General features: G+C 37.7%; 1 protein-coding gene across 3 annotated transcripts in view; it reads left to right on the top strand.

Annotated features, from left to right (window-relative positions):
• The window catches only part of ZRANB3 (zinc finger RANBP2-type containing 3), a 263,915-nt gene that overhangs the window by 7,577 nt on the left and 238,277 nt on the right, over positions 1–18,061 (top strand). For 2 of the 3 annotated variants that reach the window (XM_060105906.1, XM_060105905.1), the window contains exon 2: positions 9,659–9,826. In XM_060105906.1, coding sequence (XP_059961889.1) covers positions 9,666–9,826 — 161 coding nt within the window. In that variant the 5' untranslated portion in view covers positions 9,659–9,665. Of the gene's footprint in view, positions 1–9,658; positions 9,827–18,061 lie in introns of those variants that run through there. The other variant, XM_060105907.1, reaches the window with a different exon arrangement.

The following is an 18,061-nucleotide window of genomic DNA, read 5'->3' as shown; positions in this document are numbered from 1 at the left end:
AGAAATAATGCAGGTACAATCCTGGGGACCCTTCACCCAGTTTCCCCCAATGGTAATGTCTTGTAAAACTATAACACAATATCACCACCAGGATATTAACACCATCAAGATAGAGAAAATTTCCATCCCACAGGGATCCCTCATGTTGCCTTTTTAGAGTCACAACCTCTTCTCTCCTTCCCTGCCTTAACCCCTGGCAACTACTAATCTTTTCTACAATTTTGTCATTTCAAGAATGTTATATAAATACACAAGTGTAACCTTTTGAGATTGGCTTTTTAACTCAGCATAATTCTCTGGAGATTCATCTAGATTGTTGAATGTATCAATTGTGCCTTTTTATTGCTGACCAGTATTCCATGATATGTATGTACCAGTTTGTTTAACCATTCACCCCTTGGAATGGTCCATTCCAGTTGGGTTGGTTCGGGTTTGACAATAATGAATAAAACTGCTGTAAACATTCATATTTAGGCTTCTGCATGGACATATGTGTTGACATAAATTTCCTCTAGGGTTAATGCCCAGGAGTACTGTTGCTGAGTCATATGGTAGTTGCATGTGTAGTTATTGAAGAAATTGTCAAACTATTTTTCCGAGTGACTGTATGTATACTCTGTCTTCCTAAAAGCATACATCAAGACCGGAATTGTTTGATTGATTGGTTTTGTTTGTGTTTTAAATCTTTGGATGAGGCTTTGCTTCATTTCAGGCTTTGTAACCATACAAACTTGCATTTTACTCCTGGCTTTCTTATCTACCGTGTCATATTTTACTCATTAATGATTAAGAACATAGTACTTAGTTCATAGGGTTCTTAGGAGGATTACATGAGATAGCATACGTTCAAGTTCTTGGCATGTAATAGACACTCCAGAAATATTAGTTCTTTTGCCACCTTCATAATTAAAAACTGAGCCTATTTTCGTTGGTGTTCACGTTGTTTCAGTGGCATATGACATCATCTCAAGAGTTTGTTGATATTACAATCAGTTGCAATCTAGTAACAGGGTTACCACTTCTTTGTTTTAGATCTTCTTTTTCAATCTTTTACAGTTTCCATATACAGGTCTTGCACATCCTTTTATTAGATTTATTTCTGATATTTGAATTTCTTGATGTTCACAAGAATGGTATCAATTTTAACATTTTATTTTCTGATATTGCCTATGTAGAGGAACATAATGGATTGTGAATATTGGTCATGTTTTCATCAACCTTACTAAATTTGCCTATAAAACTCCTAGTAGATTATTTTTATTCTATGTACATAATCCTATGTCATCTGTAAATCAAAAAAATTTTTTTCTCCTTTCCTTTTGCCTTATTCAACTGATCCGATTCTATTGTCAAATAAAATTTGAGATAGTAGGCATTTTTGTGTCTTCTCTGACCTTGCAAGGAAAGCTGTCAACATTTTACCTTAAGTATGATGTTTGCTGAAAGTTTTTGGTAAAAACCTTTTATGATATGAAGTAAATTCTCTTCTGTTTTTCCTCTGTCAGGGAGCTTTTGCTCTGAACTGATTTTTAATTTTATCAAATGCTTTTTTTCCCCTACTTTTAAGATTACCATCTAAATTTTCTTCTTTATTCTTGAGAAGTACATTGCGTGAGGTTTTTACAATGTATTTTTATAACGGTTTAATTGAGATAAAATTCACCAGGAAATAAAACCATAACATTCATTCATTTCATAATCTTTGGGTTTTGATGTATTCACAGTTGTAGAACCATAATCATGATCGAATTTTAGAACATTTTCTTCACTCTAAAAAGAAACCCAGTACTCATTAGCAGTTGCTCTTTATTCTCTACCCCTCTACTCCACGCCCCACCCCCCCATTTCCCTGACTCCTGCCCTAAACAACCACTCATTTACTTTCTGTCTGTATGGATTTGCCTAGTCTAGACCTTTCATATAAATGGAATCACAAAATATGTGGTTCTTTGTGACTGGCTTCTGTCGCTTAGCATAATGTTTTCAGGTTCATCCATGTTGTAGGATGTATCAGTATTTTTTTTTTGGTAATAACTTTATTTATTTATTTGTTTGTTCTTATTTTTGGCTGTGTTGGGTCTTTGTTGCTGTGCGCAGACTTTCTCTAGTTGTGGCAAGTGGGGGCTACTCTTCGTTGCAGTGCATGGGCTCCTCATTGTCTTGGCTTCTCTTGTGGAGCACAGGCTCTAGGCACGCAGGCTTCAGTAGTTGTGGTGCATGGGCTCAGTAGTTGTGGCTTGCAGGCTCTAGAGCACAGGCTCAGTAGTTGTGGCACACGGGCTTAGTTGCTCCACAGCATGTGGGATCTTCCCGGGCCAGGGCTCGAACTGGTGTCCCTTGCACTGGCAGGCAGATTCTTAACCACTGCACCACCAGGGAAGCCCTGTATCAGTATTTTATTCCATTTTATTGTCAAATAATACTCCATTGTATGGATATACTACATCTTCTTCATCAATTCATCAGTTGATAGACATTTGTGTTGTTTTCATTTTTTTTAACTATCATGAATAACGCTGCTATGAAAATTTGTATGCAAGTTTTTGTGTGGATGTATATTTTCATTTTTCTTGGGTGAAAGAAAAACTCATTTACCTAGGGGTAGAATTTGCAGGTCTTATGGTAATTATGTTTAACATTTGATGAACTACCATACTGATTTTCACAATGGTTACACTTTTATACATTTCCACAAGCAGTGTTTGAGGGTTCTAATTCCTCCACAATTTTGCCAAAACTTGTTGTTATCTGTCTTTTTAATTTTAGGCCTCCTAATCGGTATAAAGTGGTATCTCATTGTGGTTCTGATTTGCAATTTCCTTATTACTAATGATGTTGAACATTTTTCTCTGTGCTTATTGGCCATGTATACATCTTCTTTAGAGAAATGTCTATTCAGATCATTTTTGCATTTTTAAATTGAGTTGTGTTTTTATCATTGAGTTGTAATTGTTCTTTGTATATTCTGGATACAAGTCCCCTGTCAGATATAATTTGCAAATATTTTCTCCATTTCTGTGGATTGCCCTCCCTTTCTTGATGGTATTATTTGCAGCACTAAAGTTTTTAATTTTGGTGAAGTCCAATTTATCTGTTTTTTCTTTTGATGCTTTTATTTTTGGCATTGTGTCTAAGAAACCATTGGTCACCAAGATTTACTCTTACACTTTCAAGAGTATTTTTTTTTTTTAATTTTAGCCTTTACATTTTAGTTCTTGATCGTTTTGTGTTATTTTATGTATGGTGTGAGTTAGGGGTCTGATTTCACTCTTTTATATGTGGCTATCTAGTTCTCCCAGCACTATTTCTTGAAAAAATTTGTTCATTTCCTATTGAATTGTTTTGACACCCTCCTCAAAAATCAACTGACTGTTGGGCTTCCCTGGTGGCGCAGTGGTTGAGAGTCCACTTGCCAATGCAGGGGACACGGGTTCGTGCCCCGGTCCGGGAAGATACCCCATGCTGCAGAGCGGCTGGGCCCATGAACCATGGCTGCTGAGCCTGCGTGTCTGGAGCCTGTGCTCTGCAACGGGAGAGGCCACAAGAGTAAGAGGCCCGCGTACCGCAAAAAAAAAATAATAATAAATAAAATAAAAAAAAGTTGAACTTGCCTTTGCATTCCTAAAATAAGCCCATTTTAGTCTTGATATTTTACTCTTTTAATTTACTGATGTATTAGGTTTGCTAATTGTTTTTTTTAATTAATTAATTTATATTTTTGGCTGCATTGGGTCTTTGTTGCTGTGCACGGGCTTTCTCTAGTTGTGGCGAGTGGGGGCTACTCTTCATTGTGGTGCACGGACTTCTCATTGCGGTGGCTTGTCTTGTTGCGGAGCACTGGGCTCTAGGCGCATGGGCTTCAGTAGTTGTGGCACATGGGCTCAGTAGTTGTGGCTTGCGGGCTCTAGAGTGGAGGCTCAGTAGTTGTGGCACACGGGCTTAGTTGCTCTGTGGCATGTGGGATCTTCCTGGACCAGGGCTTGAATCCGTATCTCCCGCGTTGGCAGGCGGATTCTTAAACACTGCGCCACCAGGGAAGCCCACTAATTGTTTTTTAACTGATGAACATGAGAAAATGTCTTGTTTATATTTTTTCTTGTAACGTGCTTGTCTTACGAAGTTTAGACTAGCTTTGTAGAATGAGCTTGAAAATAATATTTCTGTCATTACACCAGATGACTCAGGTTTGTTTATTGTGTTCATTAATCTTCCATAACTTATAGATTTTTAATTTGCTTGTATAATCAATTGCTGAGAGAGATGTATTAAAATGTCTCACTATAGTTATAGATTTGGCTGTTCTTTGATTCTGTCAAATTTTTCTTTTATAACTTTTTTTAAAATTTATATTGACTTCTATCTTTTTAAAAAATTTTATTTATTTTTATTTATTTATTTTTGGCTGTGTTGGGTCTTCGTTGCGGTGCGCGGGCTTCTCATTGTGCTGGCTTCTATTGTTGCACAGCACAGGCTCTAGGCGTGCGGGCTTCAGTAGTTGTGGCTTGTGGGCTCTAGGGCACAGGCTCAGTAGTTGTGGCACATGGGCTTAGTTGCTTCGCAGCATGTGGGATCTTCCTGGACCAGGGCTTGAACCCGTGTCCCCTGCATTGGCAGGCACATTCTTAACCACTGTGCCACCAGAGAAGTCCATATCTGGATGTTTTGACTTATATATTTATATACTTTGAGGCTGTGTTTATTCTAGTAAATTAAATCTTTTGTCATTATAAAGTGTCCTCCTTTGTCTTAGTAATGTTTTTTTAGCCTTCAACATATGCTGTCATGTTAATAAAGCTGTATCAGGTTTATTTTGGTATGCATGATACATCTTTTTCCATTCCTTTACATCAAATGTTTATGAGTCCTTCTATTTAAGATGTGTCTTTCTAAAGCAGCATACAGATACTAATCTTAAAATCCAGTATGATGATCTTTTTCTTTTAATTGCTTTTTTTTTCCATTTATACTTAATGTATCTTCAAGTTCATAGATTCTCTTTGTATCTCTTCTGCTATAAATTCCATCCAATAACTTCTCAATTTCAAAAATAACAAGGGCTTCCCTGGTGGCACAGTGGTTGAGAGTCCACCTGCCTATGCAGGGGACACGGGTTCGTGCCCCAGTCTGGGAAGATCCCACATGCCACGGAGCGGCTGGGCCCGTGAGCCATGGCTGCTGAGCCTGCGCGTCCGGAGCCTGTGCTCCGCAACGGGAGAGGCCACAACAGTGAGAGGCCTGCGTACCGCAAAAAAAAAAAAAAAAAAAAAAAAGAACAGTAACAGAATTATCTCTTCAAAGTACATAATTTCCCTGACCAGCCATTTGCTTATTTCCAAAATAAACTTCTTGGTAGTATATTTTAACAATATCTGATTCTCCTCAACACAGTTCCACTGTTTACTTAAGAATGCAGCAGTAAATTCCAATTGAATTTACCATGTTCCCAGTTGATTACACAAATGCCATCTTTAGCTTAAAATCTTAAAAGATTGAGAAAACTGCTTTATTCTCTTGTCAAGTGTTGCTTATCAAGATAACTGCTTAGAAAATGAGTTCTCCTAGATTTGCTTTCACTAAATCTCCTTAGCCAATAGTTGTTATGTTGATGATTTTTGTAACATGGTATTAAAAGTTATATATTGCTGGTTCCATCTTAATGCCCCCCCAACCTTACTAAAAGTAAACTAGTATGTATAGATTGAATAAAACCTTTTTTGCTGAATTTCTAAACTAAATCCTCTACAGTTTTCATGATTAGAAAGATGTTTATTATAACTGTTAGTTTCTTGATAATTTAGAAAGAAGATTAAGCCTGAGTCTTCTACTATTAATGTAATGTTGGTTACAGCTGACCTTTTTGCAGCACATGAACGTGTATGACTGATCTACATACGTATTTTTCATTATAAGTTTTGTACTTTAGAAAGATAGTATAAATGGGAAAGGGCTTTTTAAAAATGTCTTTATTTTGAGTATTAACTAAAACATTCCTTTTCTATTAATTAGATTGTACCAGTACATATTTTCAAGCCCTTTATGTATTCAAGTACCTATTTGAATTATCAGTGAGCCAGTCACACCATAATTTTAGTTTAATTGAAATTTTTCTACACATTTCTGTTCTGTTTTAGACATCTTCCATCTTCATATTTAAATAATTATTTTTTCTCTTGTTATTCTATTAAAACATTTTTTATTAAGATGGCTTTAGTTTCATTGTTTATTTTTACTAATATAGTATCTGATTCAGTCCTCATAATATAGTATCTGATTCAGTCCTCATAAAATAAATCATATAAGTTGCAATGTGAACTCAACATAGCAGATATTTTTTTCTTGGAGTATTTTTTTTTTAAAAGATGTTGGGGGTAGGAGTTTATTAATTAAAAATTAATTAAATTATTTAATTAAATTAAATTAATTAATTTATTTTTGCTGTGTTGGGTCCTCATTTCTGTGCGAGGGCTTTCTCTAGTTGTGGCAAGCGGGGGCCACTCTTCATTGCGGTGCGCGGGCCTCTTACTATCGCGGCCTCTTTTGTTGCGGAGCACAGGCTCCAGAGGCGCAGGCTCAGTAGCTGTAGCGCCCGGGCTTAGTTGCTCCGTGGCATGTGGGATCCTCCCAGACCAGGGCTTGAACCCGTGTCCCCTGCATTAGCAGGCAGATTCTCAACCACTGCGCCACCAGGGAAGCCCATCTTGGAGTATTTTTAAAAATTTTTTACAGTGTAAAAAAAGCAAAGATAATAGGTAGTAGAATCGTTTTTGTATATTTTTCTTAGCTTCTTGCCAGTGTTCCTCACTAAAATTTGATATCCCTTATCCTACTAACTCTGAAGGGCTTCTGGAAAGTTGACATGGCTCTTTCTAATGCTACTACCCTTAACAGGATAAATTTCACTTCATCCCAACTCCTTTGAATTTTGACTTTCTAGATTGAAGTCTGGAATGGGTATATCTGATTAGCAAAATCAATAGCTGTAAAGAAGGCTGGGAAAGCAAGAATCTGGTATTTCCACCTTTATTATTGGAAGGTGATATCTGACTCCCACTCGTATTTGTAATGTAAGGAAATTTCTAAACATAACAGGGTTCCCAGATGTTGGGTGGCTGCAAAAAATGATATAAGTTTACTATCTCAAGGTGGCTCCCAATATATGTATTCACTCTTGTGCTCTACCTAGAGTTCCAGACTCATGTTTTTTCAAGTCTATTTGGCATATCCACTTCATATCTTACAGTCATCTCAAACTACATATATTCTTAAAGGATTTGTTGATTTTTTTTTCTCCCCATCCATTTGTTCATTAGCCTTTAAGGTCTCAGTAAATTGTACAACTCCATCACGCTAAGTATATCAATACATCTTGATTTCACATTTCCCTTATTCTCCACATGTACTCCATCAGCAAGTCCTGTTTGCTTTACCTCTGAGACATTTCACAAATCCAGTTCCACTGCTAAAGATGATTTTTGCCATGTCTTTTGCAGCATGATAATAGGTTTCTTGCTTTCATGCTTTCCCCCTTCTGAACCATTCTCTATTCTCTCTTTCTTTTAAAAAAATTTTTGGCCACACTGCACGGCTTGCGGGATCTTAGTTCCCCGACCAAGGATCAAACCTGTGCCCCCTGCATTGGAAGCACGGAGTCCTAATCACTGGACTGCCAGGGAATTCCCCCCATTCTCTATTCTTTACTCAGAGTTTTATTATTGCTATTGAGAAGGTGCTAGGGATGCTGACTCATTGGTGCTTATGAGGACCTTTTCAGACAAGTGTGAGTCATAAATCATCTCTTAAATCCAGTTGCCATTGAAGCGGTGGGGGCTTTGTGGACTGGCAAAGTCCTATAGGAACATTTTCCCATGCCTTTCTATTGATAGCTTTGTCCTCTTGTTGTAGTTTTTGAAATGTAAGTCAGATTGTGTCACTCCCCTTCTTAAAACTTTCCAGTAACTGCTATCCAGTACAACTTTCAGTGAAGAACGAAATGTTCTATGTGTGCACCGTTCAGTATGAGAGCCATTAGCCATATGTGCCTATTGAGCACTTGAAACATGGTTGATGGAGGAATTGAGGAACTGAAATTTTAATTTAGTTAAATTTAAATAGCTACATCTGCCTAATAGTGTATTTGACAGCACCTCTCCTTTGGCTTCCCTTCATTCTTAAAGTGGAATCCAGAGTCCTTATCAAGGACTTCTATGATCTGACTCTTGGTTATCTCAATAACTTCATCTCATATCATTCTCTTCGTTGGTCTAACCACATTGGCCTCTTCTCTGTTTCTAGAAAACACTAAGCCTTTTCTCAACTCAGGATCTTTTCACTTATGCTGTTTGCCTGGAGTGCTCTTCTATCAACTTTGAACCTGACTGGTTCTTTCATATCCTTTAGACTGTAGACCAAGACCAAGCATCACCTAAGAGTGGCCTTACCTGGTCATCCTGCCTAAAGTGGCCATTACCCTCTTAAGTTTCTTCATAATACTTGTACTATACTGTAATTAATCTTGTTTATTTATTTGTTTATTTTCATCTCCCCCTCAAGAATGTAAGTTCTGTGGGGGTATGATCCTTGGTTCTCTAGATCGTGGCGTGTAGTACTTATTTGTTATTAATAAATACTTGTTGAATTCTTGAGATTCTTAAACATTGTACACAGAGGTTTATTACTTTTTTAGGGGAGAGGGGGGCTAAAGTTTTATAAGTCTGCAAATAATTGAGAATTAAAGCAAATTTGTTTTAAAAATGAAATGAGATTATATATAAACAGACGAATGGTTCAGTCTAAATATGAAGTGTTATTATTAGAGAAGCTTTATAGTTCAGTGATTTAATAGGACTTTTTTTCTTGCAGTGTTCTAAGAATTTACTGGTATATGAAATTTTTATGTGGTGGAAAATTAAAATTATAACTGTGGAAAGCCACTGGTGAGGAAAGTGCTAATCAGGCAGAGTTTATTTCTTTTTGAATTTTATTTTATATTTCTTTTTGAATTTTATTTTCTTTTTTTTAATACAGCAGGTTCTTATTAGTTATCTATTTTATACATATTAGTGTATATATGTCAATCAGGCGGAGTTTATACTGTGGATTCAAGTGATTAAAGAATTCATTTTAATATTTAAAAATCAATCTCATTCAATAATATTAAGTTAATTTAATTATTATAAATTTGGAGTTGATGTCTTTGTGTTTAAAAAAATTTTTTTAATGCAATTTAACCTCATTCTTAGAAAATCTAGTATAATATGAAAATTAACCCTATAAAAGGATTAATTATAAAAGGATTTATCTTTCTGTAGCAAATTCATCCCTATTTTAAAAATTATTTGGTTTGTAAAAATATAGTTGATTTCTAACTTTTTAATAATATATTTATTGCTTAAAACGGGTATGGCTACGTCATGGCTAAATTAGAAATACAAATGAAATAGAGTATGCTGATTCTTAGTGCATTAAGGAATTGCTTTTGGACTCAGTGCTTTGAATTTTCTTAATAGCTTATTCTGGGAACATGATTTAACCAGTTTATATCTAGTATGTCAAGGTTATTGATAAGTGCTTTCATATTATTACTTATGTTTAATTGTCTAATACACTTAGTAATATCTATTTCCCCCACCCCTCCCTCTTGTGATTTTTTTGTTTTTAGAATCATCATGCCCAGAGGTCATGACATAAAAAAGTCTCTTACACCTCAGATTTCTTGTTTGACAAGTGAATCTTATAAACAGCTGGATTTTTTGCCTGACAAACTAAGAGCAAAGCTGCTTCCCTTCCAGAAAGATGGCATCAGTTTTGCCTTGAGAAGAGACGGCAGGTAAAGTACTTTTTTCAAGACATGCTAAAGTGCTAAATCCCTGGCAAGTGAATAAAAAAACAAAGCTTTGTGAAAAAAAATTCTTTTTGTGTATACATAGTCTTCCCCATTAATTTTTTTTTTACTGCATCATTAAATAATAATTTCAGGATATATTTTATTTTGCCTTCATTCTTGAATAATACTTCAGTTGACAATACAGCTCTACTTTAATAGCCTTTTTTTCCTTAGCACCCTGAAGACTGTATTCTGCTGTCTTCTGGCTTCCATAGGTGCCATTAAAAAGTGTGCTCTCCGGCTTCCCTGGTGGTGCAGTGGTTGAGAGTCCGCCTGCCAGTGCAGGGGACACGGGTTCGTGCCCCGGTCTGGGAAGATCCCACATGCCACGGAGCGACTGGGCCCGTGAGCCATGGCCGCTGAGTCTGTGCGTCCGGAGCCTGTGCTCCGCAACGGGAGAGGCCACAGCAGTGAGAGGCCTGCGTACCGCAAAAAAAAAAAAAAAAAAAAAAAAGTGTGCTCTCGAGTCTCAAAATATTACCCTACAGGTGACTTATTGATTACAAAGAGAAAAATTACACAAAATGGTCAAGGTTGGTATCTCTGATAATGGTACAGATACCGGCATAATGTGGTACACAGGAGGTCTATAACTTTCTTTTTTTTTAATTAATTTATTTTATTTATTTATTTTTGGCTGTGTTGGGTCTTTGTTGCTGCGTGCGGGCTTTCTCTAGTCGCCGTGAGCGGTGTACGTGCCTCTCATTGTGATGGCTTTTCTTGTTGCGGAGCATGGGCTCTAGGCATGTGGGCTTAAGTACTTATGGCAGGCAGGCTCAGTAGTTGTGGCTCGAGGGCTCTAAAGCACAGGCTCAGTAGTTGTGGCTCACGGGCCTAGCTGCTACACGGCAAGTGGGATCCTCCGGGACCAGGGATCGAACCCGTGTTCCCTGCATTGGCTGGTGGACTCAGCCACTGCGCCAACAGGCAAGTCCCAGTGTATAACATTCTTACGTGGTGTTCTTCCTAGAAATACTTGACCTGATAATCCTGAGGAAACAGTCAAACCAGTTCAGCATGTGGGACATTTTTTCAGGATTTTTCAGGACAACTGACCTGATCTCTTCAAATGATTAAATGTCATGGAGAACCAAGGGAAGTGGTGGGAATGTTCTAAATTGAGAAGCAACCTAAGAGCTAGAACAACTGAAAGTAATGCATAAACCTTGATTAGATCCTGAATAAGTAAGAAGAAAAACTTTAAAGGTCACTTTTGGGTTAACTGGGAAAACTTCATCTGGCCTCAATTAGAGTGCTGTTATTGAATTTATGTTGATTACCTTAGATGTGGTAATGGTGTTATAGTTGAATATAAGAATGTTCTTGTTCCTGGGAAATGCATGATAAAGAATTTGGGGATGAAGAATCCTGCTATCTACAGCCTATTTTCTACATTTTCCCAAAAGGGAAAGGCATGTATATGTTTAGAGAAACTTTGAGGGGGTCGGCCAAAATATTAACAGTGTGACTGAACACTTGAGTGGTATAAATGTGTTCATTGTATTATTCATTTTGACTTTTATGTGAGTTTGGAAATTTTCAAAAAAAAAAAAAGAATCAGTCTAATTTTCATTTCTTTGTAAACCATCTTTTATCTGTATCTGATTTTAAGATTTTGTCTTTGTCTTTGGAGTTCTGCAGTTTTGCTATAATTTATTCTATATGGTTTTCTTTTTATTTATCCTGCTTGAGATTATTGTATGTTTTTAATCTGAGATTTGTGCCATGTTGATTCCGGGAAATTCTCACTCTTCAAATATTGATTCTTACCCATTCTCTTTATGTTCTTCTTCTGCTACTCCAATTAGACTTATACTTGACCATTTCACTTTATTCTATGCTTCCATTAATGTCTCATATTTTCTATGCCTATCTGGGCTACATTATGGCTGTTTCGTTGTTGTTGTTTTAAATGGGGTTGACCAAAAAGTTCATTCGGGTTTTTCTGCAAGCTGTTACAGAAAAACCCAAACGAACTTTTTGGCCAACCCAATAAAGTTTTATTTATTTAATTTATTTATTTGGCTGTGCTGGGTCTTAGTTGCGGCACACGGGACCTTTGTTGCCACGTGTGGCATCTTTTAGTTGTGGCATGTGGGATCTTTAGTTGAGGCCTGTGGGATCTAGTTCCCTGACCAGGGATCGAACCTGGGTACCCTGCATTGGGAGCTCGGAGTCTTAGCCATTGGACCACCAGGGAAGACCCTATGGCTGTTCTTAAGATCTCTCTTATAGTTTATGATTCAGCTTTTCTAATCTGTTAACTCACATACTCAGCTTTAAAGAACTTTTTTTAACAATGAATAACATATATGGAGAAGTGTGTGCAGATCATAAGCATGTAATTTGAAGAATTTTCACCATATAGCCATCACCACAATCAAGAATAGAACGTTACCTGCATCCCAGAAACCTTCCTTTTGCCTTCTCCCAATCACTACTGCCTCCCTCCTTTCCAAAGGTAACCACTATCCTGACTTCTCACACCACAGATTACTTTTATATGTTCAACTATGTTAATTGTAATCATCCATATGTACTCTTTTTAAATTTTTATTTATTTAATTAATTTATTTTTGGCTGCATTGGTTCTTCGTTGCTGTGTGCGGACTTTCTCTAGCTGCGGTGAGCGTGGGCTACTCTTTGTTGTGGTGCGCGGGCTTCTCATTGCGGTGGCTTCTCTTGTTGTGGAGCTTGGGCTCTAGGCACGTGGGCTCAGTAGTTGTGGTGCACGGGCTTAGTTGCTCCGTGGCATGTGGGACCTTCCCGGACCAGGCTTGAACCCATGTCCCCTGCATTGGCAGACAGATTCTTAACCACTGTGCCACCAGGGAAGCCCGGTATGTACTCTTTTGTGTCTGACTTTTCTCATTCAACATCATTGCGAGATCCTTCCATAGTGTCGCATGTAGTTGTAATTGGTTCATTCTCATTGCTATATAAAATTCCATTGTGTACATATACCATAATTTATTTATTCATTCTACTGTTGATGAGCACTTGGGTTGTTTCTAGTTTGGAGCTCTTAAAAATAACAATGCTATGAACATTCTTAGACAATTCTTTTGGCAAACATATACACACATTTCTGTTGTGCATGTACCAAGAAGAGGAATCGTTGGTTGTAAATATGCATATATTCCACTAAGTAGATGCTGCCTCTGTTAGTTTGTCTGGGGTGTCATAACGAAGTACCATAACTGGGTGGGTTGAGCAACTGAAATTTATTGTCTCACGGTTCTTGAGGCTAGAATTCCAAAATCAAGGTGTTGGCAGAGTTGATTCCTTCTCAGGACTGTGAGCTGATTCCTTCTCAGGACTGTGATGTTGGTAGATGCTTTTAAAAACAACAATTGTTACTCACCTCCCCCCCTCCAGTTCCCCCTCCTCTTACCCCCAGTTCTCCTCTGGAAAACTGGAGCGTGTCTGCGAGGGTCTAGAGCCAGGCCCCTGCTGCAGCCGGCCGGCAGGGGTGGGGCCCTTCTCCCGGCTCCCACCGGCTGGTTCGGGCCTTAAAGACTTGCCTTGTCTCGAGTTCCACCGGGACTTATTCTGTGCCCAGACCTTGCTCTGAGCATGCATAAGGGGGAGAAGTCCAGGTCTCTCTCCTTGGCTTTTAGATGTGTATCTTCTTCCAATGTCTTTTCACATCATCTTCCCTCTATTTGTGTCAGAAATTTCCCTTCTTATAAGGACATCAGTCATATTGGATTTGGGCCCACCCTAATGACTTAATTACTGATTACATCAGTAATGACCCTATTTCCAAATGAGGTCACTTTCTGAGGGACTGGAGCTAAGACTTCAACATATGAATTTTGGGGGGCACAGTTCAACCCATAACTTAGCCAAACAGTTTTCAAAGTGATTTAACCAACTTATACTTGTGTCAACAGTGGGTAAGAGTTCCATTTGTACCACAGCCTCACCAGTACCTCGTATTGCTTATCTTCAGTGTCATTTTAGGTATTCTTATAGGGATATAGTGATATCCATTGAATTCTCAGGTACATTTTTCTGATGACAAATGAAGCTTAACACCTTTTCGTATGCTTATTAGCCATTTGGGTATCCTCTTATGTTAAGTGCTTGTTCATGTCTTATCCATTTTTCTCCTGGGTTACCTGCCTGCCTTTTTCTTATCATTTAATAGAGACTTATCAGATTTATATTCTGGATGAGTCTTTTGTGTCTGTGTTGCAAATGATTTTTCTCAGGCTATGGATTGCCTTTTCACTCTCTTAATTATGCCTTTTGATAAGCAGACATTCTCACATTTAGTGTCCTGTTAAATACTCTTTATTGGTGTTGTCTTTTATGGCTGACACTTTTTGCATCCTGTTTAAGAAATCTTTGTCTATTACAAGGTTGTGAAGATAATTTCCTGTGTTTTCTTCTAAAAACTTTTTTGTCTCTTTTTTACATTTAGATCTACAATCTACTTGGGTTTTTTGTTTGCTTGTTTGTTTGGGCTTGTGGCCTGCGGGATCTTAGTTCCTTGACCAGGGATTGAACCCGAGCCCTTGACAGTGAAAGTGCGGATTCCTAACCGCCAGTCCACCAGGGAATTCCCTACAATCAACTTGGAATTGATTTTTGTATATGTTATAAGGTAGAGGTGATGGTGGATTGATTGGTTTTATTTATTTATTTATTTATTTACTTTTGTATATGGAATATAATTGAACCATCACAATTTATTTATTTATTTATTTATTGGCTGCGTTGGGTCTTCATTGCTGTGTGAGGGCTTTCTTTGCTTGTGGTGAGTGGGGGCTACTCTTCATTGCAATGCGCGGGCTTCTCATTGCGGTGGCTTCTCTTGTTGTGAAGCATGGGCTCTAGGCATGCACACTTCAGTAGTTGTAGCACACGGGTTTCAGTAGTTGTGGCTCACGGGCTCTAGAGCACAGGCTCAGTAGTTGTGGCACACAGGCTTAGTTGCTCTGTGGCATGTAGATCTTCCCGGACCAGGACTCGAACCCATGTCCCCTGCATTGGCAGGGGGATTCTTAAACACTGCACCACCAGGGAAGTCCTATTCTTCCATTTCTTTAATTGCCCTGCAGTTACTTCATCTCAATTATTCTTTCCCTTATTTCTTTTTCAGTAATTTTTTTGTTATTTTCAATATATAGTTCTTTCACATATATCATTAAATTTATTCCTAGGCATTTAATATTTTTGGTGCTGTTATAAACGTCTTCCCCCTGCCCCCTGCTGATTTTAAGGTTTTCTCTTTGTTCAGCTATCCAAAATTTTACTATGATGTGCCTAAGTGGTTTTCTTTGCATTTATACTTCTTAATCTGTGGGCTGATATCATTCATTAGTTTTGGATAATCCTCAGTTGTTTTCTCTTCAACTGTTATTTTTGCTCATTTTTAATACTCTCAACTGTTATTTTTGCTCATTCTTAATACTCCTTGCCTCCGGTTATACCTATGTTAGACCTTTTCTCAGTGTCCCATATATCTCTTATCTTCTCTTTTCTTATTTGAAATTTCTCTGCTTCAGTTGGATATTTTTGTTTATCCATAGTCTTGTTAACTAATACTATCTTTTGCTGTAAATTAATCTATTGAATTCTCTTAAGGAAGAGACCATCACTCAAAATATCTTAAACCAAAACCCACACAATATGTCTGACACAGGGAATTCCTTGGCAGTCCCTTGGTTAAGCACTCTGCGCTTTCACTGCTAAGGGCTGGGGTTCAATCTCTGGTTGGGGAACTAAGACCCCAGAAGCCGTGTGGCGTGGCCAAAAAAAAAACCGTCTGAAACAAAGAAGTTGAATTTATTACTTGCTAAGCAAGGGAGAACTGAGCTCCTTGGACATGGCTCTCCAAACAAAGCAAAGAGTTAGTATTGTATCTGGTTTGGGGGGAAGTCTGTAGACTGTAAAAAACAGGAGTGTTTAATGACTTGCTGAACTTCAGAGTATAGTGTAGAGATTAGCCGACTAATGTCAAAGAACAGTCAGTCCGTTCCTTTCTTGAAATTGGAGAATAGGAACATTTTATTTTCTGTTCTTAATGTCACATAGTGTATTTTTAAGCCCTAGAATATCCAGTTTCTATCTGCCTCGTTATGATGTTGGTATCTTGTTTCTTGCCATGTTTTAATTTCATCTCTTATTTCTGTAAATATCTAGAATATACTTATTTTACATATCCAAAGTGTTTTGGAGGCTAATTTTACCTTTTGTTGTTATTGTTGTTCATGATAGCTTATTTCCCAATGTATTTGCTAATTTAAAAAAATTTTGTTTTAATAATTAGGTAATCTTAATCTCTTGGAATTTTGAGAAACCTAAATAGTGGGTAGATTCTTTTAGGAAGGACTTACAAAGTTAAGTCTTTGGTTTAAGGTTTTCCAGGTCACATAGGCAGTATCAAATTCATTTTTAGGTAGGCTTATGATTATGAATTTTGATCATTAATTTTCTCCCCATGCCAAACCTTAAGTTTCCTTATTGGCTTTTAAAAAATTTTAGGTATAATTAAATTCAGTAAAATGCACAGATTTTAGCTGTACAGTTCAGTGAATTCTGATATATATATATATATATATATATATATATATATATATATATATATATACACTTCTGTGTTTTCAAACATGTCAGGTACAGAATACTTCCATTACCCAGAATAGGCCTCTTTTTAGTCAACTCCTTCCCCTTGAATTAGGCAACCACTGATCTGATGTCTGTCACCAGAATGTATTGTTTTATATTAGTTACTTGATGCTCTCTTAATTTTTTTTTAAATTTATTTTATTTATTTATTTTTGGCTGCATTGGATCTTCGTTACTGCTTGTGGACTTTCTCTATTTGCGGCGAGCAGGGGCAACTCTTCCTTGTGGTGCACGGGTTTTCTCGTTGCGGTGGCTTCTCTTGTTGTGGAGCACGGGCTCTAGGCACGTGGGCTTCAGTAGTTGTAGCACGCGGGCTCAGTAGTTGTGGCTCGCAGACTATAGAATGCAGGCTCAGTAGTTGTGGCACACGGGCTTAGTTGCTCCACGGCATGTGGGATCTTTCCAGACCAGGGCTTGAACCTGTGTCCCCTACATTGGCAGGCAGATTCTTAACCGCTGCACCACCAGGGAAGTCCCTCTCAATATTTTTTAACTTTTTACTTTGAAATAATTTTAACTTATAGAGAAGTTATTAAGAAAAGTATAGAAATAACTTTCATATACCTTTTATCTAGTTTAATTTTAAACATTTTGACACTTTTCCTTTACCTTTTTTTTAACTTTTTATTTTATATTGAAGTATAGTTGATTAACAATGTTGTGATAGTTTCAGGTGTACAGCAAAGTGATTCAGTTATACATATACATGTATCTATTCCTTTTCAAATTCTTTTCCCATTTAGGTTGTTACATAATATTGAGCAGAGTTCCCTGTGCTGTACAGTAGGTCCTTGTTGGTTATCAGTTTTTTTTTTTTTCATTTTTTTTTTTTAAATACTTGCAGAATGAACTTTATTTATTTATTTATTTATTTATTTATTTATTTATTTATGGCTGTGTTGGGTCTTTGTTTCTGTGCGAGGGCTTTCTCTAGCTGTGGCAAGCGGGGGCCTCGCACTATCGTGGCCTCTCCCGTTGCGGAGCACAGGCTCCGGATGCGCAGGCCCAGCGGCCACGGCTCACGGGCCCAGCCATTCCACGGCATGTAGGATCTTCCCGGACCGGGGCATGAACCCGCGTCCCCTGCATCGGCAGGCGGACTCTCAACCACTGCGCCACCAGGGAAGCCCAGTTATCAGTTTTAAATATAACAGTGTGTACATGTCAGTCCCAAACTCCCTAACCCTTCCCCCACCCCAACCATAAGTTCGTTCTTAAGTTTGTGACTCTGTTTCTGTTTTGTAAATAAATTCATTTGTATCACTTCTTTTTAGGTTTCGCATGTAAGTAATATCACACTTATCCGTTCCTCTGTCGATGGACATTTAGGTTGCTTCCATGTCTTGGCTATTGTAAACACTGCTGCAATGAACATTAGGGTTCCTTTAATTTTTTATTCTCTCTCCCTCTCCCTCTGTCTCTTTCTTTGTCTCTCTCTACACATACACACGCATGTTAGTGTTTTTTTTTTTTTCTGAATCACTTGAGGGTAGGTTACATGTATCATGCTCCTTTAACCTACAATATTTCAATATAGTG

This window comes from Mesoplodon densirostris, chromosome 8 (assembly GCF_025265405.1).
Source record: "Mesoplodon densirostris isolate mMesDen1 chromosome 8, mMesDen1 primary haplotype, whole genome shotgun sequence".
NCBI classification, from domain to species: Eukaryota; Metazoa; Chordata; class Mammalia; order Artiodactyla; family Ziphiidae; genus Mesoplodon; species Mesoplodon densirostris.
Note: the sequence above shows the minus strand (reverse complement) of the source record. Positions and strands in the feature narration are given on the sequence as shown.